Genomic DNA, 25,980 nt, shown 5'->3' with positions numbered 1-25,980 from the left:
TTTGTTCCCAATATGTAACCTGTCTATAACAAACATCATCAAAAGCAATCACTTTGTAAGTCTATCATCATGGCTCTAAGATAAACTTGTTGTTTTTCATATAACTTTGATGTGTAGAAGTTTATTGATTGTTGTTTGCTTAATGACCAGTGACAAATATTTCATGCCATTCAAGACAATATTATACTAGCAAGTAATACTGGAAGAAGAGTTGGAAAATTAGACTTCAGCTTGAACAGAGAATATTACTGAATATAGATTGCAGAAAGGCAACACCCTGCTCACATGAAAAATAAGATTAAACGCCACTATTTCAACTTAAGATGGCTATATATATTTACACATCCTATAGGTGTAATACCACCATTGACTTTCCCCTATAAGTCTTTGTTAAATTTGCTTTTTTCAAATAATGTGCAGAATTTGTCTTTGTTTCAAATAAAGAAATACTTGGCATAAGTATCATTTTATCCTGTCCAGTACTCTTGAAAAATATTCACATAACATTTCACTGCATATAAGAAAATAACCATCACTGGAAGTTAACCTATCAATTTTTCAACTCTTTTTTTCACCTGTGTACAAACTTAAGTAACTATGTAACCTCAAATTTCAAAAATATTCGTTAGAAACACCAAATAAAACAAGAGTGCACACACAGAATTGTCTCGCCTTCTTTATTAACCATTGATATTATGTTGATAGTCCTAAATATAAAGCTTTACTACAATAATCACATAAACTTAAAATGATAAACAAAAAATTAGTCAAGGTCATAAAACCAGACAAGAAATAGATGTTTACCATACAATCATTAAATACATTAAATAAAGTTGACCTATAGCTTATAGTTTCTAAGAAACAGACTTAATCAAGAAACTAAACATTGACCAATGAACTATGAAAGTGAGGTCAAGGTCTGATGAACCATGCCAGACAGACATTTACAGCTTACAATCCTTCCATACAACAATTATAGTTGACCTTTTGCTTATAGTTTGAGAAAAACAGTCCAAAACACAAAAACTTAAAACTGAGCAATGAATCATGAAAATGAGGTCACATTCAAATAAAACCTGTGAGACATTAAATGATGCAATACACCAAATATAGTTGACCTATTGCATTTAGTACTGGAAAAAAAAGACCAAAACTTAAAAACTTAACTTTGACACTGAACCATGAAAATGAGGTCAAGGTCAGATGACACCAGCCAGTTGGACATGTACACCTAAGTCCTTACAATCCTTCAATACTCCAACTATACTATGCTTATTGGTTATAGTGTCCAAGATATGGACTTGACCACAAAAACTTAACCTTGTTCACTGATCTGTGAAATGAGGTCGATGTCAAGTGAAAAATGTCTGGCAGGGATGAAGACCTTGCAAGGTACACACATACCAAATATAGTTATCCTATTACTCATAATAAGAAAATATCAACATTACAAAAAATCTTCAACTTTTTTTCAAGTTGTCACTGAACCATAAAAATGAGGTCAAGGACAATGAACATATGACAGACCATAACCTTGTAACATAAAGCATCTATATACAAAGTATAAAGCATCCAAGTCTTCCACCTTCATAAATATAAAGTAAGTTAACGTTGCTGCTGCCAGATCACTATCCCTACATCAAGCTTACTGCAACTAAAGTCGCAATCTAAAGGAAAATAATGGTGCTTTGAAATACTCAAGATATGTTTATGAATCAGAAATGTTTTACTGCAATGAAATGTAGGATTAATAACCTACAACTGTTAAATTCAAGGAAATAATTTTTTTAATAAGACATCATGCAGTCAGTATTTCACACGTAAAACATCAAATATAGTATTTCACACGTAAAACATCAAATATTCACTATAAAGTATTATTTCAAATTGTTAATATCCATCACAATACAAACAATTGAGACACACAAAAAAAACATCTGGAGATTAAAATCAAAATTCCAATTTATCTTCCTAAACTTGTGCATAAGCATGTTTGTTGTCCAGACAAAACGGATTATAATAGAAATCCTTTCAATACATTGTACGCATATGTTGTCTTAAAAAAAAAAATTTGTTCTGAAAATATGATACATGAACAAATTTAAACAGTTGTACAGAAAAAGTAAAACTTATTCTTTTTAAAGGAGTGTAATATTATAGGGTTATTGCATGAATATTGGGGAATATTGTCCCGAGTAGAATTTTATATTGCACGAGCTTGCGAGTGCAATATATGTTCTACGAGAGACAATATTCCACAATATTCATGCAATAACCCTTTTATTGTATAGCAATATAATATTTGAAAGTAAAAATTGATTTAAACTAAGATTTTGTTGTTGATGAAGTCATGAATTTTGAAGATTTATTGCACTAGTGCAATATTAGAATTTATCGCACGCTAACTCTTGGTTACTTTCTGTGGGAAATTTTATACTGCTATGCAATAAATAGGGTTACTGGTTACAAAGCTAGTATTATGTATATGAAAATAAATCTTTGTTTCTAATTTATCTATTTTTTTATAATTATGATTTCCTTGAATAAAGTTAACTACTGTAAACCAACTAATTTTTGTGAGCTTTTTATATTTTTGATTTTCACGAGTAAAAATATAACACAAATATAAATCGTTGGGAATAAATCAAAGGAGTAGGTCCGGTAAGGACCGATTTTGGCCTCAAATTTCAGGTTCATCTGACGAAAGATTTTGACCACTTTTTAAACACTGAAGTGTCTATTTTATTTGAATTAATTAGTTTATGGGAAAGATTTTAACTGATTTAAACATTTAAAACGATCCGATTCAAGCTCAAATATGAAAAATCTACCAAATATGCCGAAAAATGTCACTTTTCAGATGGTTTTTGGAAAAAATGGAAGTGGCCGCATCCGTGTTCATCCTCAACCTTAATAAAATTATCTTATCTTATCTTGTTATGTATTATCATCAAATACAACTTACATTTCAATATTAAGGATGAATACGAATGCAGCCACTTTCGTTTTTCACGAAAACCTTCTAAAATTTATCTAAAATGCTAGAATTGTGAAGATTTCAGTAATTTAGCATGACTGTCCAATAAATCACTAAAAGTTTACATTTTAACATTTTTGTAAAACTGCTATATTTTGGGGCCAAAAAGGGGTCTTACTGAACTTACTCCTTGGCATTGTTTCGAACTGCAAAGAGTTAATTTGAAAATAGCAAAATTAAATCCCTGTGAAATTGGCTAGAAAGGGTTAAATCTGGAATAAGAATTTGCATAAACAAGTCTGTCTACAGTATTGAAAAAACATGAAAAATGGAAATGTTTAAAAATGTTTACTGGTATGGTTTAAATTGTTTCCTTTATCTGAATGAAATTATGCATTACATTGTTTGTCTTATCTTAAATTATGCATTACATTGTTTGTCTTATCTTAAATTATGCATTAAATTGTTTGTCTTATCTTAAATTATGCATTAAATTGTTTGTCTTATCTTAAATTATGCTTTAAATTGTTTGTCTTATCTTAAATTATGCATTAAATTGTTTGTCTTGTCTTAAACTATGCTTCAAATTGTTTGTCTTATCTTAAATTATGCTTTAAAATGTTGTTGAGTTCTTTCTTGAACAGAAAAGTGCACACTCTGTTTATATAAACATTGGATTTAATGTCACCATTCTGATGGATCTTTGCTGTGTGTTCATTCATCATGAACTGTTTAAAAGGTTTCTCCCATAGCATAGATCTGATTAGTTTCCATAAAAATCCATTGATATTTTTATTAACCAGTCATCCATGAGGTACCTTGCATTATGGTTAATAATTTAATGGTTTAGTATGGTATAAGAGGTTCATCACAAGGGGAGGTCTCAATTGGACATTGACAGAGCTTTCATAACAAGTGTCAGGTTTGTTTTATTTCCGTTTGTTTTTATGTGTTTATTGAGACAATTGAAATAGAGAATGGAACTGAGGAATGTGTCAAAGAGACAACAACTCTACCAAAGAGCAGACAATAGCCGAAGGCCACAAATAGGTCTTAAAACCCGGAGGTGGGCTTCAGTTGGCATGTGAACAACAATGTGTACTAGTTCAGTGAAGATCACACAAAACTCAAAACATTTAAATGAACTAAACTTAATATACATACAAGAATTACAAAGGTTAGAGTGCATTACCTACCTAAACAAAATCTTTGCATTTAAAACCCCATATTAAGCAGTTACATATTATATGTATCTTTGGTAGTTTTATTTGTGCATGATATACATGATATATGAGTGCAGATGTTTTTTTCTTAATTATTTGTTAATTACTTTTAATACAGAGATTTTAATCTTATTATTATTGATATTATTATTAAATACCTACCACACAATCTACACTTGAATTGTAACTCTCACAGGATTTGACATCTCTCAAGGTCGTATTTTGACATTGTTGACCTCCACAGTATGCAGGGGTCAGTAGTTTTCTAGATCTGAAAGCACTTCCTACTCCACAGTTGTTACTGCAGTCTGACCAGGATTCCCACTGGGACATCTGACAGTCTATCAAAGTGGTAACATTGCACACCATGTTTTCTAGAAGTTCTGGACAAGATTCTCCGCCACAGGAATTTTGCGTTTCAACTTCTCTTTTTCTCACACTATTCAAATAACAGACCAATAAAAAGTATTTCAAATAGAACAAAGGTAAAGACTTTTAATTGGGTAGCACACAAATGCAGATGTCATGTTAGAGACATATATATATAGATATTTTTTCCATTTGCAGTAAAATTATGATATGAACAGGATTGAATTTGAAGTTTTTTATTAACTTTATTAATTATCATATTTGTTGGCCCTGAATTTTAAGACATTATGCATGTTATTGATATAAAAACGTTTGATTTCAACTTGTTTTCTTTCAGTTGCAATAATATTAAGAAAACAGAATAATATTCAAGGATTTAAAGGCATCAATACTGAATAGTCAATTTGATGGCCTAATAATCTTTAAACAGTTACACAATAAAATTGAGAATGGAAATGGGGAATATGTCACAGAGACAACAACCCAACCAAAGAGCAAATAACAATTAACAGGTAAATTGCAACAGACTCATGTTTGTAATTATTGTCAAAACGACTTAAATCATTAAATATTCTTAATCTGCAGTGATATTCTTTTAAAAAAAACATAAAATTTCATAAAATAAATACAGATATCAAACAAGATATAATGTACATGTGCAATGGTGTATAATGTAAAAAAATCAAACTTCATGCTATTATAGTTAATGATTTTTCATAAATTTTGCTATTTTAATGTTAAAACCATGAAAATGTAACCACAATCATTTACAAGTAACATACTACAGTTTTCAGTTTTTATTATTTTTTATATTTTTTTATAATTTTTAAGTCGGACATCTAATTTGTTTAATTCTTAATAAACATGGAGAGTTGTCTCATTGGCACTCACACCACATCTTCCTATATCTATGTATACAAAAACATAAAAAAAATGCATATGTTTCAATGTTTTGTCAATAACATCACTTTTAGAAATGAAGTAAAAAGCTCATGGCTTTCATTTTTATTTGATGTCTTTCTTAAATATTACCTGATCCCAGTACCACAATCAGATGAACACAGACCCCATTCTGACCACTGTGACACTAAACAATCTTGTTTACAACAGGGTCCATAACATGCTGCACTATTGAACAGTTTTGGACATGGCTGGCCTTGACATTCAGCAGGCGTAGTAACAGATCGTGTACGATTTTTAAGTCCATCACCACAATATCCATTACCTAATACACAGGACGTCCAAATAGACCATTGAGAAATCTAAAATTAAGGAATTCATTTATCAAATACAAGTATAGTAAAGGATCTACACCCAACTTATGAAAGAAGGTAGATAACACAATGTTGGCACTTGCTTATTTTTAAAATTTTAATACTTTAAAAAAAAAAAGTTGCTACTATACAGCTATGTGATTAGATTTAATCATTAAAATATGTAAATATATGTACAACCATGCTTCTGTTTCATGCCTATAAAGAAAATTTTAATTTATCTACATTTGTACATGTTGATCTCCGAATCTGGGTCTGTTCATGCCCATTCACGTTTGGCCCAGTCTCGTTCACACCCTTTTACTTTCGCACACTACACGTTCGCACCAAAAACATTCGCGCCCAATTTTTTTTTAGTTTTGTGTTAAATGACTGTCATAAAGTTTTGGCAAGTGACTATAATTTGTTGTCATTATCTCAAAATAAATTGACAGCGTTTTTTTTTTTGTGTTGAATAAATCTTAATCATGATTTGGAACAGGATTGTGTATTTATTAAAAAAAAATAAAGTCAGATTCTGTCGGTTTTTTTTGGTTTTTTTTGACGTGTTGAATAACTCTTAATCATGTTTTGGTTGGTGTATTGATATAACTGTATTGATATAACTTTATTTCATTGTTTCAAAATAAAGTGAAATTCTGACAACTTTTTTTTCCCAAGCTTTCACAGTAAAAAACAATCATCTTTTGTGTTTTTCATTTAAAATCTTCAATTTTTAAATTATACCAAGCTTAATCATTGTTAATACATGCAGTATTTACATCAAAGCAATTTAAACAACAAGCATGATTTTCTAATTATTCAACTAGAATTTCCTTTAAAATTGGGTGCGAACGTGTAGGGTGCACACAGACTTTGGGTGCGAATGTGCGATGTGCGAACATGTAGGGTGCAAAGTGTATTGGGCACGAACGGACCCGAGACCTTGATCTCCCTGCTGATTAATAACCGACACTGGAGGATTTATGATAGGTCAGTCCTCCTTATGGAGCTACATATTGTTAGAACATAAACTTGTTACCATTAAGTCCCAAATGTTGCCCAGTTAAGCGACCACTTTTTCAAACAAAATAATGTGTAGAGAACAGAGAAAATGAGGACCAACTCCCCCCTTTTCAGATTATCATTTATCTCTCCACGAAGCATGACAGCTGCTATTAATTTCATGTATATTTCCTCAGATGCTCACCTGATACAACAAAACACAAAAAGATTGCAATTCAACCAGTACATATATACTATACTAGAAGCTTTTAAAACTAATGTCAATTATCGGAGGCATAGGTTAAAATATGGCGCGAAAATACTAATCAGAAGTCGATGATGGTAATATCGTGTACGGTTTACGGCTATTTTTAATTCATACTTTTAAAATGAGATTACACCGGCAGGGGCGAATTTAGGGAGATGCCAGCCCCTCCCCCCTGAGCAATATATGTTTAAAATATAAACTTGTCCCACTCCTAACGTTGTCCAGTTACCCCCTTTTTTTCTTTTTTCTTTTTTTTTTGGGGGGGAGGGGGGGGAGTAGGATCAGTATATAACATACAACATTAATTAAGAGTTATGTTCCTAAATTAAGATGTGGATATGGAGTGTAAAAACTGTGCACTGGGTATATCAAATCTATATCAAGGAACCAAAATGTTAAGATGTAGGATATATATAGGGATAAAAAAAAAAGTAGTATAAAATGTGAACATGCAATTCCTTGATGTGTAAAAGAAGGGGAAAAGTGGAAGGGGGTTAACAAAATTGAAATCGCCGGATTTAGGAAATGAGCAACATCATTTTCATTTTTCTATAATACATTGTAACTAGGCAAATCATCAATTATGTTAGTCTATTTAAGTATACAGGTATAAGAACTACGATATAGGAAAATTTTATAAGTATAAGAAACAATTTTAATGAGTAATGTTTAGTTGTTTTAACTATTGATCAGTAATTGTATAAAGTTTTATAATGTTAGTGTCTCATAAGTCAGTATTTATGGCTGGATATTGATTGTTTTATGTGTAAATAGTATAATTGTTGTATATGTTTTATGGCAATCAATATGTGACACTTTAATAAACAAAATTTATATATTATATTATAAAAATTTATATTATATATTTAAGGAATGACTGTAATATTTTTTCTGTCTATGAAGAAATAACATAAAAAAAATTGGTGCACACTGAATAACGCGCGTAGCGGGTTAATTAACAGTATGCACCACATTTTTTATGTTATTTCAAATAGACAGAAAAATATTAGAGTCATTTCTTATAATTTAATTCTAAACTCCATTTTAAATCGTAGAAAACCATTAAAAAACGTTGATGACTAAATTATGTCTATGGGCTGATAACAAAATAACGTCATCTAATCAGAAGACGCGTTACACCCAAAATTAAATTATTGGATTTTATTACCTATGATACAAAAAATAGAATAATAAATTTGTTGTATGGATAATTGGGATGAAAATAACACAAACAAAATGTAAAGATAAAAAGTCAATCTGAGTACCGAGGTCATATTAAGATCAATCTATCTGAGTAAGTCTATACGATCTGTTAATCTGAGTATGTTACGAGTCCATAAGATCGAACCATCTGAGTAACAATTCCATCAGATCAATCAATCTCAGCAAGGTGGTCTCGAGATCAATCTTTCTGAGTTGTGAGTCTATACGATCTGTTAATCTGAGTCCGTTACGAGTCCATAAGCTCAATCTATCTGAGATTAACTGGGTATCAATTCGATCAGATCAATCAATCTCAGCAAGGTGGTCTCGCGATCAATTTGTCTGAGTTGTGAGTATATACGATCTGTCAGTCTGAGTTACGAGTCCATAAGATCAACCTATCTGAGTATCGAGTCTATAAGATTCCTCAATCTGAGTAAATAGGTTATATAAGATCAATTAATCTGAGAACCAAGGTCAAAATGTTTCAATTTATCTTAGAAAGGAGGCGATAAGATCAATCAAGCTGAGCAGGAAAATATGTATTGGTATTAGATATACGCAGTTCCCAGAGCTGAGTAACGAGGTCGTAAAATCATCATTATTTAAAATGAGGTATAAATGGTCAATATTGTACAAAAGAGGGGCGAGAGATACCAGAGGGATAGTCAAACTCATAGATCGAAAATAAACTGACAACGCCATGGCTAAAAAAAAAAGACAAACACGAACCCCACCAAAAACTGGGGGTGATCTCATGTGCTCATGAAGGGTAAACAGACCCTGCTCCAAATATGAGTACAAACTTATGCAACTTCTAGTCTGATTATCATTAGTTATTACGTGAATGCATAAATCTTTATTTCTTGAGTTACTAGAAAATGAAAATGACCGTTATTTATAGTTGAACGGTCACTTTTACTTTCTAGTAACTCACTTTCTAGTAACGCACTTTCTAGTAACTAATTACTGTACACGTTAGATAGATATAGGAGACCCCTCATAGGAGAAGGAACAATATTCTATTTACTGTGATTAATAAAACACCACACCCTTTAAAAAAATCTCTAGATCAAATAATATATGCCAGTTGAAAAAAAAATCGTTATAGTACATGCTCCTGAGTGTCTCTGTTTGTTCTGTGGCTGTTGAAACAAACAAGGACCAGCGAACAAGTTTTGACAAAACAATTTAGACATTCCTTTTCAAACTGATTATGCATGGCGCATATATCTCATATGATCATTATTACATGGGAGTAAAAGTTTGACAACCCTACAAGATTAACATACACGGTATTAATAGGAATATTATTTTCAATATTTGAGAAGACAAAATAAATAAAACGATGACGTAAACATCTGTAAGAAATACAGAGCGAGCAATTTCCTTTCAAGGGACTTGACTAATACATGTGTACAGAAAAGTTGTTAATAAAAATATCTCACCACACAATCAACATTGACGAACTTTGTACAATCTTTGTATTGGAATTCGTCCGGGGTTTCTGAGCAACTTTCTCCTCCACATTCTGCCTTCTGAACAAATCTGGTTCTTTTCTGTAGACCGTTACCACAGGTTGCATTACAGAGACTCCACTCACCCCACTCTCCAAGAACACAATTAACAGGACAACATCCGACATCACATGATCTACTCTCACTTTTCTGTACATCTTCACATGGTGTTCCATTACATTCTGGCTCTTGTAAAATTCGTTGTTTTCTTGATTGTGTTCCTGTTTGTTCACATTGACCCTGACACATGCCCCACCATGACCAGTCTCCAACAATACAGTTCTTTTGACAACACAGATTACCGCACTGTGTGACGGTTGATAAGTTATCACAATACCCACCACATTGTTCTTTCTGTCTTTTAAATCGACTTCGAGAACAAACCCACACGTCCTCTCCATTTAGATCGCAAGCTGAAGTCTGGTTTGTACAGTAACAGAATCTCCACGTTGTCCATGTACTATATACACAGTCCTGCGGACAACATACATCTCGGTTACATGGTTGGGTTTCCGTGGTGTTCAGACTGCAATCATCTCTGCACGTCTCTGGTGAAAGAATAATCCGTTCTCTTGAACGAACTCCAAGGGTGGCGTTGCAAGAAGTTGAGCAAGCCGACCAGATCGTCCATTCGCTAGCCAAACACTGACATTCACAATTAATTCCCCCAAATAATGAAAACATCAGCACAATTAAATAGTATTTTCCAACACATTGCATGCTTTCTGACTTTAGACACTTCAGCATTTGAATCAGAATTACGATGATATATTAAGAGTTTAAATCAATTTAAAATATAATGACGATGACCCTTTATTTTTTCGGTTCGCGAATTGATAAAAAGTGAAATTTATAGTTGCTCATTTATATAATGATTATAATTGTTTTCTGTTCTGATGATATGAAACTTTACCATTTTGTAAAATCCATCAGACGTAAATGGTATCCATAGAGTGGAACATAAACTTGTTTAAAGCAAGAAAAATTACATTATTTTAAAGAATAAACTGGTTCATAGATGCAATAATAAAGTCAATACAGCTTTTTTATTTCTAAGTTTTTTAGACAATTGAAATTGATTTTATAAACGATGTCTTGTTGTGAAATGCGATATCTAATCTCTTTCATTTAGACACAGATGGGATGTCTTCTTGGTTTTCTTTCAGCGACATATGTTGACTTAATACCCCATATTTTATTGCTTTGTCCATTTTATATTTTCATACGCCTTTTCGATCAAATTGAAAAAAGACAATGATATAGACTTATATTTCCAAAGACATGTTTACACACCATTGGGTATATGTTCATAGAATGAAAATTCCATCGGGAACAATCTGGCTATATATTCATCATCCAACAGAGATACATTCAAGGCTATAAAATGCATATTTATTAGAAATTAAAATTGCAGTAAAAAGGAAATTGAAATCTACATTTATTGCATTTTGTTTTATTCTATATTTTATTGTTGATGTCCCGAGCGAATTGCAACCATATAAAAGAGGGACGAAAGATACCAAAGGGACAGTCAAACTCATAAATCTAAAACAAACTGACAACGCCATGGCTAAAAATGAAAAAGACAAACAGAAAAACAATAGTAAACATGACACAACATAGAAAACTAAAGAATAAACAACACGAACCCCACCAAAAACTAGGGGTGATCTCAGGTGCTCCGGAAGGGTAAGCAGATCCTGCTCCACATGTGGCACCCGTCGGGTTGCTTATGTGATTACAAATCCGGTATATAAAGTGCAGTGCATGAACTGGAAAATGCCAGACAACACCAGTCAACCCATCTCATTGTTTGTTTAAAAAGAGATTTTTTTAAAATTTTAATGAAACAGTAATCCAACAATAATCATACAGAAGATACCATTGCCAATCACATCATGTCAAGTTTGAAATGATAACACCAAATCAAGACAAAAGACTCAAAGTAAGGGACATTTCAAAAATCATAATCCGAATAAAAAACCGACAGTACCAAGGCAAAAATGTAAATCGACTAAAACTGAAGTCCACAAAACAAATCACGGGGAAAAAAAGTATCACAAACCCTACTTTAACCAAGATGATCGCAGACAATGAAACATATCCGTGGTCATCTATGATTATCTATGCCACATGCAGATATGCTATTAAAGTCAACCTCGTTATGGCGTCCGATAAAATTTCTAAGAAACGACTTCAACTTTATCAGGAAAGCTGAAATCATCGATCATTTTGTTGTAGTTCTTAGTCTCAAGCGACCCTCATAATGTATAGCTTCAAATTATACCAGACAAAGATTTGATAGGCTGCTTAATGTAGTGATCCTATTCTTACCGAGTTGACCCTTAAATTTACATGAGAGACTTTAATATACATAAGCTTCTCAAGAATCATGAAATTACGCTGTCCAAAGTCTCAATCCTATTAGTTTTACGATCCACTATAGTTATAAAAAAGAAGATGTGGTATGTCTGGTATGATTGTCAATGACACAACTCTTCGCAAGTGACCAAATGACACAGAAATTAACATCTATAGTCCACCGTACGATCTTCAACAATGTGCAAAGTCCATACCACTTAGTCAGCTATAAAAGGCCCCGAGATGACAAATGTAAAACGAGAAAACTAGCGGCCTAATTCATGTACAAAATGATAAATGAAAACCAAATGTGTAACACCAACAATTTATAGGACAACCACTGAATTACAGACTTGGGTGAGGCATTTACAGACTCTGGTAGGGTTTAATATATTAGTGGAATCCAAACCGTCCCCCATAGAGAACGAGTTGTTATAAATAATCACGGTAAGATCCGATTCAAAAATGGATATATTAAGTTTTTGTGTTTTGGTCTGTTTTTAGGTCTACTGTACTTGGTGTATGCTCGGGTGTATGGAATGATTGTAAGGTGACATGTCCAACTGGCAGGTATCATCTGACCTTGACCTTTTTTATGTTTCAGTGGTCAAAGTTAAGTTTTTGAGAGTTGGCCTTTTTTTCCAATGCATATATAATTTTATGCAATAGGTGACCTATATTTGGTGTATGGAAATATTTTATGATGTACATGTCAGTCTCGCACGTTTTGTTTGACCTAAATAACCTCGTTTTCACAGTTCATTGCTATGTGTTAAGCTTTTGTGTTTTGGTCTGTGTTTCTTTAACTATAAGCAATAGGTCAACTATATTAATTGTATGGAAGGATTCAGTGTAGGTTGTGCATGCAGTTCTCGTTCGGCTTATATGACATTGACCTCATTTTCATGGTTTATTGGTCAATGTCTAGTTTTCTCGGCTAAGTCTGCTTAAACCAAAAACAATATGTCAACTATATTTAGTGTATTGGATGATTGTTACATGAATTGTAGCTGTATTACTCGTTAGGTTTATATGACCTTGACCTCATTTTCGTCGATCGTGTTAAGTTTATGTGATCTAATTACAGTGTTCAATAGGACACCTTTTAGAATAAGTCTGTTTAAAGGATCGATAAGTTTATCTTATCAAAATTTACAAATTGTATATAAACAACATCACTGTGCATAAATAACTTAAATAAGGATGTTCTATCCGGTTCACCGTTGTAATAAGTTTTCTACAGGTACATTATAATTGCAGATAATTGCATTATCTGAAGGCTATCCTTATTTGTTTTGTGACACATTTTTATGTTTGAAATATCATGCTTAGGTGTTCCAATGATAAAGGAGGGTTTAAAGAAACTTGAAATTATAGCATTGTAAAGACGTTACTTTCCCTCTTACAAATGTGTACCATCTGAAGAAAAAAAATATCATGTAACCAAAGGCTGTATGAAGAAAACTCCTACCATGTAGTCTACTATGATTTTCACCCTGACATGACAAAATGTTGAACAAAATGGTCCCATGAATCAACAGGCACTTGTTTCTATCCATTGGAAGACCCACTATCAACTCGTAAATATACGTTGATAGTGGGTCTTCCAATGGATAGAAACAAGTGTCTGTGCATGAATCACTCTTTATGGAAGTGAAGTATGGGGTGTAAGCCAAGTGTTCAAAGATTCAGATCCATTTGAACATTTACATATAAAATTTATGAAAATAAATTTAGGGGTACACTACTACAGTGCACTACTACAGTACAGTGTCTTAGCTGAGACAAACAGAACCCCTTTGTACTTAATAATTCAGCTTTTAGCTATAAACATGATAAATTTTTAAACCACATTGTGAACTCAACTAATTCTTTAGTCTATAAAATATATAATAATGTAGAGAAAAACTCAGAAAACAAGAAAATGGGTTAACATTGTAAAAGACTGGTTAAATAAATTAGGTTTTTGCCATCTTACTTTTGATACTATTAATTTAAAATATTACATAAATACTATCCAACAAATATAAAAAAAGAAGATGTGGTATGATTGCCAATGAGACAACCGTCTACAAGAGACCAAAATGACACAGAAATTTACAACTATAGGTCACCATACGGCCTTCAACAATGAGCAAAGCCCATACCACATAGTCAGCTATATAAGGCCCAGAAATGACAATGTAAAACAATTCAAACGAGATAACTAACGGCCTTATTCATCATGTTTATGTACAATAAATGAACGAAAAACAAATATATGTAACACTTAAACAAACGATAACCACTGAATTGCAGGCAGATGAATCTTTGACCAGGCATATCAAATTATGAATTGTTTTATCCTTAAATGTGAAAAATTAAATTTCTTTTGTAAGTCTACAAAAATTGGGAAAAGGCCCCGTATATTGATATATATGTAAATAATGTTTTCAGTAAATTTAAACTCAGTGCCGTTTCCCTAGCAGTTGATACAAACATTGAAAGCAGTAAACGCATTTGCGTATCCTGTAATAGCTTCAATAACATGTTTAACCCGCCACAGTTTTGTGCCGGTCTCTAGTCAGGAGCCTCTGGCCTTTGTTAGTCTTGTCTGATTTTTGTTGAGCCAGCAACTTTATTGCATAAAGCTCGACATAAGGATAGTGATCCGTCAGTGGCGGTGTTAGCTTAAAAGCTTTATATTTTAGAAGTTGGATGATCTGGATGCTTCATACTTTGTATATGGATGTCTCATGTTATGAGGTTTCTGTCAGTCACATGTCCAATGTCCTTGACCTCATTTTCATGGTTCAGTGACTACTTGAAAATAAAGTTAAGATTTTTTGTAATGTTAAATTCTCTCTTATTATAAGTAATAGGATAACTATATTTGGTATGTGCGTACCTTGCAAGGTCCTCATGCCCGTCAGACAGTTTTCACTTGACCTCTACCTCATTTCATGGATCAGTGAACAAGGTTAAGTTTTGGTGATCAAGTCCATATCTCAGATACTATAAGCGATAGGTCTTGTATATTCGGTGTATGGCAGGACTTTAAGGTGTATATGTCCAACTGGCAGGTGTCATCTGACCTTGACCTCATTTTCATTTTCATGGTTCAGTGGTCAAAGTAATGTATTGTCAGTTTATTGCCTCAATACTGTATGCCATAAATATTTAAATTAAATGTTTTTGTGCTAATTAATATTGTCTATATTGTCTATTTAAGACAGTGCAATAAACTATTAACAGTTATAGTAGATAGAAACCAACAACAACCCCTGATTTCAAGTTCCTGGATTGTGCACATTCATAATGATGTTGGGTTTAAACATATGTATTAGAGTTCAACCTTTTCCTTAACCTGTGACAATTGTGTTCATTTAACAACAAATAACAATCTGTACATCTTTTTGTCTCTAAGGGGGATTTGCCTCTTTTTTCATATTTTTATGTTCAAATTTTCATATTTTAAGACGAATTTAAAGTTCAAATTTCTATGATGATATTTAGACAAATAATGCAGTTTCTCTTTAAAAATGACTTGAAAAATATATGTGAGGTCATCTTTGTATGTTATTCTATGCATTTTACAGTCAGTTGCAATACATCTCATTTTCCAAAAAATGTGGGTATGTCATGACCATCTTTCAAGGTAAAATAGCAGGCAATAATCAGTCTAGTAGATCTTTGATGGAATATGCAACTTTTAAGAGATGAGTGGAATTCAATTGTTTGACTTTTCATCTTAGTGGGGAAAATTATGTCTTACCATTAAGACTTCTTTTACAAACACATTTGAATCAATTTTTCAACTTAGTAAAACAAGGGGAGATAATTCAAATCAACTAATGTGTTGACGAGGATGCTGGATAATTAACTTGGATTTACAGTTTGATTATTCCAGTTTTTGAGATGTCTCAATTGTAAATGGGAGTTTTCCATGTACCGGCATATTCCATAAAAAAATTATGTTGATTTTGCACAACATGTAGATTGTAAAATAACTTCTGCGATCCACATTTTTATTACAGTTTTCAAAAAAGTTGATATAAATTGTAAACTACATACATGTATTGACAAATTATTTGAAAAAATCTCTACAGTATTTTTAATACTCCCCCCCACCCATGTACCTTAACTCATTCTCAAATGAAAATACACCATTAGTAGAACTCTAATGCTTGGTTTATATCTGTATATTTTTCAGCTGTGTGTGTACATGAAGTTGTAAAATACAGATGGGTACATTTTTCAATGAAGCTGTGTAAGTCATTGAAGAGGAGTTCAGAAGGATTTATTTCCAGGAAACACAAAAACTAAAAGATTTTGGTTGATTGTATTTAAGGTGTCAACATGTGGAGGACACGTTACACTATTTTTACTGTACTTATGGATATGGAATGCAGATATAGAAGCCATGTAAGATTTGAGATGATTGTAAGAAGTGTTGCATCTGCATGCTTTACACAGACAAACAATAGAGGATTAAACTCGCAGAGATTATGCACTACACAGGAAAACCCATGTGGTTGGACCTCACAGAAAGACAGATATGTACCTGTCTATAAAACTGAGTTGAAATGTCAGATAAGAGAGATGAGTACTGGTGCAAGGAATTCTAAAATAGATTCTGTACTCCAAAAGGTATTTTTACATAGCATGTTTATGTTTAATTCAATGTTACAGACACTCATTAACAATTATTGCATTTTTAGCTCATCTTACCCAAGTTTGTTCTGTTCATGATAATTGTAAAATTTTGTTTAGAGTATTAAAACAGGTGCCCCCCAGGGCTTGATTTTAGGCCCTGTATTATTTTAATTATTTATAAATGATATTGTAATTTGTATGTAACATATCATGCAACATCAGACTTTTTGCTGACCATACATCATTATATATATAGTTGTTGAGGACGAGTATGCTACGGCTGAATTAATGAACTCCGATATAGAAAGAATTCACTTATGGTCTCAACAATGGCTTGTTAATTTTAATCCAAGAAAAATTGAAACCATGACCATGTCTAGAAAAAGAGCAAAACTCTATAATACACCAATATATATGAATGATACACTGATACAAGAGGTTATAGAACATAAACATTTAGGGTTAATTTTTCAAGAAAACAGTTGTTGAGAAAGTCATGTTATTAAACTATATTATTGATAAAGCTACACTGTGCTTAAATCTTATGAGAAGTTTAAGGTTTAAGTTATCGTGTAATAATCTACAAGTTATATACATGTATATCAGTTTCATCAGGCCTATTCTCAAATATGCGGATACTGTGTGGGATAACATACCAATTTTTTTAAAGGACAAACTAGAGAGCATTCAAATAGAAGCAGCTCATATAGTCACAGGTGCCACTAAACTTTGCTCTAAATCTAAACTTTATAATGATACTGGTTGGGTATATCTAAGTGAAAGAAGATCAAGACATAACGTTATGAAATTTCAGGAAATGTTTCATGATCAAGCTCTTAATTAACTTTGTAGTTCTCTTTCCTCAACAACTTTATCAAGTCTATAACTATGATACTAGAAGGGCTTTTAATGTTCAGAATATGAAGTGGGTCTCATTGTAGGGTTCCGATCCCGGATCCCGCTTACTCTATGTACGTAAGCAATTCTCATTTTTTTGTCATTTCCTGGGTCCCGCAAGACCTCATTTCCCGTTTTCACGCCACATTAATTTGACTTTCACGTGTCACGCTAACAAAAAATTGCAATCCTGCGTCACGCTTAGACCCCAATGAGACCCACTATGAACTGTAGAACTACTTTTTTTTTTATCAAAATTCCTTCCTACCATCTGTTATTCGTGAAAGGAACAGCCTTCCACAAGATGTTAGATGTAATCCATCAAAATTTACACTTAAAAATTATACAAATCGAGATACTAAGAAAGTCCCTACATATTAAAATACTGGTTGTAGAAAAGGCCAAATTGGCAAATACTTCACGCCAGACTCTGGTTGAACTGCAGTGGCTTAAATGAACATCTTTTCCAGAAAAATATTATTCTTTCCAGCCTCTGTATATGTGGGCAAGTTGAGAGCAGCAAACACTATCTGCTAATATGTCATTATTATAGACTCCGTTAGTTTTCTTGTTTGAATTGTTTTACATTGTCTTATCGAGGCCTTTTATAGCTGACTATGCGGTATGGGCTTTGCTCATTGTTGAAGGCCGTACGGTGACCTATAGTTGTTAATGTCTGTGTCATTTTGGTCTTTTGTGGATAGTTGTCTCATTGGCAATCATACCACATCTTCTTTTTTATATATCGTCAGGACACAAACCATTTCTACACTACCAAGATATAATATACAAACATTATTATCAGGTAGTGAACTTATCAGTGATGAGGAAAACAAAAATATTTTTGAAGTTGTATAAAGAATTAATTTAGAAACAGGGAGATTTGGTCCATAACAACTATTTTTATGTCGATTTCAATTTCGATGTTGAAACTTTAATTTAATGTTACCTTATTTTCGAAACATTTACATATTTCTCAGCTACATGTGAGACCATAATTATAAAAAAATGAGTTGATCACATTTTTCTGTCAAACTGACTTCTGACTAACAGGCAAACCACAGAATAAACATGTTAAATGTGAGTTGAAAATTATATTATACAAGTTTCTTATACTATGTTCCTAATTTTGTCATTTTTTCAAAGGGAGACAGATTTATATAAGTTTTTCTTGTTTCCGAATCCCAATATCTATATTTTATATAATAATATTTCGTGCACTTTTTGAAAAATAAAATATTGTTTGAACTAAAAGCTCAAACACATCAAACCAATGGATGACAACTGTCATATTCCTGACCTAGTACAGGCATTTTCTAATGTAGATAATTGTGGATTAAACCTATTTTTTTAGCTAGCAAAACCTCTCGCTTGTATGACAGGCTCATAATATTCCATTATATTGACAACGATGTGTGAACAGACATAATAGGTAAAAATGTCAAAATAGGGTTCTAAATTATTTCTAGGTGAACCAAACTATATTATCTTAGATACTTACAATTGGAAAGCTTGCAATTTTCTCAGTACTAAGTTGTTATAGTCATGACTTCATTCTTGACTTTGGACTATCATATCATTTTAATCTCTTTGTGATTTGAATATTATTATTTTTTTTAGTTAATTGAAAGTCTTGAAATTGAAGGTGAAGACGTGATTCCTACTAATTATGCTGAGTTGAGGAATAAACTGGTTCTGTTGGTACAGTATGGATGTGACATACATCTTATACACAATCATATTGACGTCTTTGATTTATCTATCACCGAAATCCAAGAGCAGGGAGAAAGACTTAAGGCTGCAAATATGTCTAAATTAACACCTGATCTGTTCCTTACAAGGGATGAATCTAAGTTAGTTTCGGGTACTAAGAAGCTTACAGTTGATAAGAAATCTTCTACAAGAGAAGAAATATTGATGAAAAAACTGAGCTGTACAACTCAGACTGAATGGCATGAAGTTAAAAAGCACTTCCCTTATAAAAATACATTTGGTGGTACCTTGGTACTCTTTTTACAAGCTTGTGCTAAAGTTGACCTACTGTTGGAGTTTGGATTGAGTGCAAAAGAAATAAAAAGCCATCCACAAGTTCTATCAAAGCAGATTAATTCTATTCAGCAGAGAATTGAGTGGATTAAAAAGGTAAAAACTATACTGATACAATGTATTACACATGAATCATCTGATTTAATGATTTTATTCGGGATAAAATAATGCAGGCTTTTATAAGATGCAAATAATAAAGGTTGTATTTATGAAAATATGCCCCAAAAAATCAGGCTAAATTTAGGGTCACTTAGTGATTTGTGAACTGTGAATGAAATTTTAATTCAGTATCTTTATTCACTGGTCTTATGTTTACACAGTTAGGGCTGGACTACTATTTTGGCAACTGTAATTATAGCTGGGATACAAAATCAAGCATTCATAACCCTGTATTAAAGGAAAAACTGTGCCACTTCTTTATAACTGTACCATTTTTGGAAAGATTGGAACTTGCTCTAAATCTTTCTTAAGGCACCGGCCTCCCAAAAAACAAGTAATACAGGTTAGCTATTAAATCTACAAAATGTATAAACTCTGAAATATAGTTCGCTATAATTCTCATGTCTGTGAACATATGCACATATAAACGGGGAAAAATTCTGGGATATATTTGGAGTTGCTCTTTCAAGTTTATATGTCTTAAGGGGCGTTGATGTTTTATTGATGAAGTTGCTCAATCATGTATTTCTTGTGTAGACTTGTTATAATTTTTTCTTGGTTTTGGCCATTGTATTTTTGTCTGCATTCTCTTTCACTGGTTGTTTTTGTATAGCCTTTTTAGTGTCTTCTCCCCTATTTATATGTTTAAATTACATAATTAAATGGTCATAATTTATTCAGAATAGATCCTATCTAAACGACTCTTGTGTCTATTATAGGTTATCAGAATAATTTTTTTTTGTTTACAGAATTATCCATTTGTAAATAACAAAACACGACTTGCCCTACTGAATTATGATTACCGACAGATGGAAAGGGTAAAGATGCAGCTTGATAGATATTCCTGTGTGTGGTCAGGATGTCAAACAAAACAGGAAGCTGTAAATCAACTTCAGCAAATAGCCCAAATTATACAGCAAAATAAAAACTCTGTTCAACATATTAAAGAGGAAATACAAGACATTGACAATGTTGAGTTGAAAGAGGAACATGTCCAGTTGGTATTGAAGGGAAAAAGACTTAAACAGCTGAAAGATAAATTGACTTATTTTCTACAACTGGGAATTTCTATTGAAGACATTGGTGAAAATATATTATGTGTAACCCCACAACTTAAAGATATAGAAAAAACGGTAAAAAATACAAAAGTGAGTAATATTCATGAAGCTGTGTTACTTCCTCAGATAATGAAGATACAGAATTCATCTGCTTTGAAGGATGTTGACTCTGACATGCATGGTTTATCATCAGTTCCCAAATTAAAACACTCTTTAAAAGTCAAATCTGGCATTTCTGAGTTAAAAGATGTTCTGCCTCTGGCAGATTTTGAAGAGTTACAAAATATGGTTCCTGAATCAAAGTGGAAGAGCAGTATTAAAATTGTTCTGTTTTTAATAAGTGAAGGGTACAGTGTTAAAGATATTAAATGCAATCTACAGATTTTACAACGAAGTGTGAAAATGCTTAGAGGACGTTTAGATAAAGTCAAACAGGTATAAATATGTAATATTTAAATATTTGTCATTACTCGTATGGTTCATGTCAAATTCAAAGATGTTTGCTAATATCATCTTATGGTAATCCATTTTATTTTTGATATACATGTACATGTACCAAGCTTACCTCACTGCCAGATTTTGACAAAACTTAAATCATAGATTTAATAGCAAGTCTCAATTAGTCTAGATCAACAATTTTTAAAAGAGTTATGACCCTTGGATGTATCAAAATGGAAAATAGAATTGTTAGTGCCCTCGTGTGTACAATTCTTGCCAGATTTTTCTTAAACTTACTGTATATATAGGTTTACAACTAACTTTTGCGATATTGAGAAAAATCTTGTTTAAGGTGGTACCCAACACTTTCACTAAAATTAAATTTGGCTCGTTTAATTTTTATAAAATTTTGTCAAAGTATTTACTTTGACACTTTAACAAAAATATAAAAATTTTAAATATTTTGAACCAACCGTTATGACAGAAAAATTACACTGACAAACACCAATTTTGATCATTGAGAAGCTTAATATTCCTTTTACAACACAACGTAATTAAAACGTTTAGCTGACTTTACAGAGTTGTCTCCCTGTAGTGTTAGGTACCACCTTAATTCATGAAAAAAATTCAAATGCGAGTTTAAATTATTACGAATTTAACCCTCTCTCATTTTTCTCAATAATAAAAAAATAATAATTTCTGAATTTTCAGTATGCCCCTTGGATATGTAAATTATATGGAAAATTGCATAGTAAGCAATCTCACACATCAAAAAAAGAAAATCTATGTGGTGTGATTGCCAATGAGACAACTCCCTACAAGAGACCAAATGACACAAAAATTAACAGCTATAGGTCTCTATACAGCCTTCAACATTTTATCAAATTTATATCAAAAGTTTATACTGTACATTTATCAAATTTATATCAAATGTTAATACTGTACATTTATCAAATTTTTATCAAATGTTTATATAAGAAATGTCTTGGACACGATAGCTAATCTTCTTACATTTTTTCCAGGTTAGTTTAGAAGTACAACCATCCATTGATCTATTGACAGTTAATCCTTACAGATTTAGAAGTTATCTAAAGGATTTAGAAAAATTCAGAAGGTCCTTAGGAGAATCAACAACAAAAACTGAGAAATTGAGACAATCATTGAACTTAAACCAATCTCAGACCATGATATTGGACCCTATTCTTCATTTCAATTTAGATGATTTAAAAGCTAGAATAAACTATCTGCAAGAAATAGGAATAACTAAAGACAGTATTACAAATGATATATTTTGTCTAGGAATTCCGGTGTCACGGTTAAAAGAAGTTGTCAAAGAGTTGAAAGAAGATGGAGACAAAAAAATAACATTAATGCAAATCACTGAGCATGCTGCTGGGAATTTAGAAACGGGGAATAAAAATAATGGAACAGCGTTCTTTATACGAGATAAACTAGGGTTGATAGGTAAATGGGACAAGATTCAGATAAAGTACTTCAATTGTTCTACCGTAGATGTAGAAAGAAATTTCAAGCTTTTACTTGAAAATGGATTTACAATAGAGATAATGAGAACATGTCCGTATATTTTAGGACACTCCTGTACAATATTAGAGGAATATCTGGAGAAAGTGAAACAAATACAGGCCTCAGACATGTATCAGACAGTATTGACAGACAAAGTTAAACTTCTCAATGTCTTACAGTATATGATAGAACAAGACCATAACTTTCAACCTGTTGTCAACGATAACACACCTGTTACTAGGGAGGAAGCTGTTGAACTTTTGTACTTCAAATAATAAAAAATTCCCATACTGTATTTGATGTATAATAATGATTATGCATGCTTATCTGTATTCTGCAAGATAAATCTAACCTTGACCTCATTTTTTTCATGGTTCCATAGCAAGGTTCGAAATTAGTGCTGGTCAGGTGGTGGGAGACATTAGAATTAGCATCTGACCAGTTAATTTTGTCAGCTGGTGGTCCCCTGATTTTGATAAAGAAAAACTGATCAAAGTCTTTATCAAAATCAGGATCAGGACTCTCTTTTTCTTGTCTAACATATGTAAAAGAAAGCATGAAAACAAAAGCAAACATCTAGCATTTATTTCTAAATTTAGTGGTTGTCAAATGAATTTTTCAAGGACCAGTAAATTTGGAGCCAGACCAGTAGATTTTCATTCCACTGGTCTGGCTGTCCAGTACACAAAAAAGCTTAAATTGGACCCCTGTTCCTTAGTCAATATTTAATTTTTGAAGTCTGTTTCTCATATTCTGTAAGTGATAGGCTGACTAAATATATGGTGTATAGAATTATTAAGATTATATACATCAAAATAGAATAGATAAAATGTATGTTTCCTTAACAGGTTCATCTGACATTGACCTAATTTTCATGGATCATTGCTTATTTTACGTTTCAGTGATTTTTCTAACTGAAACTAAAAAATATACTTAGAAGAACATACCATTAAAATCAGTATTAAGGAAAAATATTTATGATATTTCTAAAAAAAGATTTAAATAGATGAACAAAATACCACACAGAAGAATGTTCAGTTACTGAAAGCAAGTTGCTGATATCTGTATACAAAAGTTTTGCTTGATGTTTTGTTATCAACTAAGATTTTCTCTTTCATAATTTCTGGTTTTCTTTGATTAGTTTTCTGTTTTTGTTGAGCTTGTGACTAATGTCTCGACATATGGCAGCAGTGGCTAACTTCTTATTAAAAGCTATTTTTTAGAAGGTGAAAGACCTCTAGGCTTCATACTTTGTATATAGATGCCTTATGTTATGGAGTATGTTACATTGTCCTTGACCTCATTTTCCTGGTTCAGTGACTACTTGAAAAAAATGTTAATTTCTTTCTTATTATGAGAGGATAACTATATTTTGGTGTGTGTGTATCTTGCAAGGTCCTAATGCCCGTCAGACAGTTTCATCTGACCTCAACCTCATTTCATGGATCAGTGAACAAGGTTAAGTGTTGGTGTATGGGATGATTGTAAGGTGCACAGTGTGTCATCTGACCTTTACCTCATGGTTCAGTAGTCAAAGTTAAGTTTTGTGTCTTGATCTTTTATTCTAATACATAGGTCAACTATATTTGATGTATGGAAATATTTTATGATGTAAAATTGAGAAAGGAAATAGGGAATGTGTCAAAGCGACAACAACCCAACCATAGAGCAGACAACAGCCGAAGGCCACCAATGGGTCAGTTTCACTGGTTTTTGTTTTCCCTTGACCTCATTTTCATGGTACATAGCTTTTCTTAAACTATGAGCAATAGGTCAACTACATTTGTTGTATGCAAGGATTGTAAGGTGTATATGACTGTCTGGCAGGTATCATCTGATCATGACCTTGACCTCATTCTCATGGTTAAATGGTCAATGTTAAATTATCATGGTTAAGTATGTTTAGTTGATACTATAAGTAATAGCTCAACTACCGTAAATTCAGAAATTCTGATGTTTTTATTATTGTGAAAAATGTGACAGGATTAAAATCGCAATAACTTAAACTCGCATTTTGAAATTTGTATATGAATGAAACAGGATTTTTTCTCAATATTGCAAAAAAATAAAATCGAATTTTAGTCTAAAATGACAAAATCGCAATAATAAATGCACGATAATTTCTGCTAATTACAGTATATTTAATGCATAGATTGATTGTAAGGTTACACGTCTGTCTTGCATGGTTCTTTGACCTTGGCCTCATTTTCATAGTTCATTGGTCAATGTTTAGTTTCCTGGTTAATATAAAAAAGAAGATGTGGTATGATTGCCAATGAGACAACTATCCACAAAAGACCAAAATGACACAGACATTAACAACTATAGGTCACCGTACGGCCTTCAACAATAAGCAAAGCCCATACCGCATAGTCAGCTATAATAGGCCCTGATAAGACAATGTAAAACAATTCAAATGAGAAAACTAACGGCCTATTTTATGTAAAAAAATAAACGAAAAACAAATATGTAACACATAAACAAACGACAACCACTGAATTACAGGCTCTTGTCTTGGGACAGGCACATACATAAATAATGTGGCGGGGTTAAACATGTTAGCAGGATCCCAACCCTCCCCTAACCTGGTAAGTCTGTTTTTTAGAAACTATAAGCAATAGGTGAACTATATTTGGTGTATTGAATAATTGTAAATTGGACATGTATTTCTTGTTAGGTTTATCTGACGTTGATGCCATTTTCTTTAATCATATTAAGTTTATGAGATTCTTGTAGTAAGCTTGATATTTAGGTCTATCAAAATACAATCAATTTTTGGTAAAGAAGGCAAGACAACTCAGCTTGTGCACTCTTGTTTTACATTAACAGTTTTTGCAAATAAAGCAAAAATACCAGGAACTTTTATATTTTTCAATGCATAAATCATGATGCAACATTATCATTGACATTATTGTGTTACCTAGGAGGATTGAAATTATCAGATTTATTACATATGTGATTTATCACTTGAACCTTATGTACCGTTATTACCAACTTAAACTGCAGACAATACTGCACAAGTCAAATACCTTGACAGATTGATCAAA

General features: G+C 32.2%; 2 protein-coding genes across 3 annotated transcripts in view; one reads left to right on the top strand and one right to left on the bottom strand.

Moving 5' to 3' along the window:
* LOC139517941 (protocadherin Fat 4-like) overlaps positions 1-10,750 on the bottom strand; it is a 99,694-nt gene extending 88,944 nt beyond the window's left edge. The window contains exons 1-3 of the mRNA XM_071309501.1: positions 9,747-10,750; positions 5,602-5,831; positions 4,363-4,639 (exon numbers count right to left, since the gene is read on the bottom strand). Coding sequence (XP_071165602.1) covers positions 4,363-4,639; positions 5,602-5,831; positions 9,747-10,562 — 1,323 coding nt within the window. The 5' untranslated portion in view covers positions 10,563-10,750. The remainder of the gene's footprint in view (positions 1-4,362; positions 4,640-5,601; positions 5,832-9,746) is intronic.
* A 5,595-nt stretch (positions 10,751-16,345) lies between these two features.
* On the top strand, positions 16,346-23,228 carry LOC139517940 (probable DNA double-strand break repair Rad50 ATPase). 2 transcript variants are annotated; one of them, XM_071309500.1, is made up of 4 exons: positions 16,346-16,805; positions 19,329-19,850; positions 20,663-21,061; positions 22,432-23,228. In XM_071309500.1, exons 1-4 carry the CDS (start codon positions 16,515-16,517, stop codon positions 23,206-23,208), a joined length of 1,989 nt encoding a protein of 662 aa, XP_071165601.1. In that variant the 5' UTR covers positions 16,346-16,514; the 3' UTR covers positions 23,209-23,228. The 2 variants fall into 2 exon arrangements, with proteins under 2 accessions (XP_071165601.1, XP_071165600.1); XM_071309499.1 differs by having other exon boundaries at positions 20,663-21,406.
* The last annotated feature ends 2,752 nt before the right edge of the window (positions 23,229-25,980 follow it).

The sequence above is a fragment of the Mytilus edulis genome, chromosome 3 (genome assembly GCF_963676685.1).
Source record: "Mytilus edulis chromosome 3, xbMytEdul2.2, whole genome shotgun sequence".
NCBI lineage: Eukaryota > Metazoa > Mollusca > Bivalvia > Mytilida > Mytilidae > Mytilus > Mytilus edulis.
Note: the sequence above shows the minus strand (reverse complement) of the source record. Positions and strands in the feature narration are given on the sequence as shown.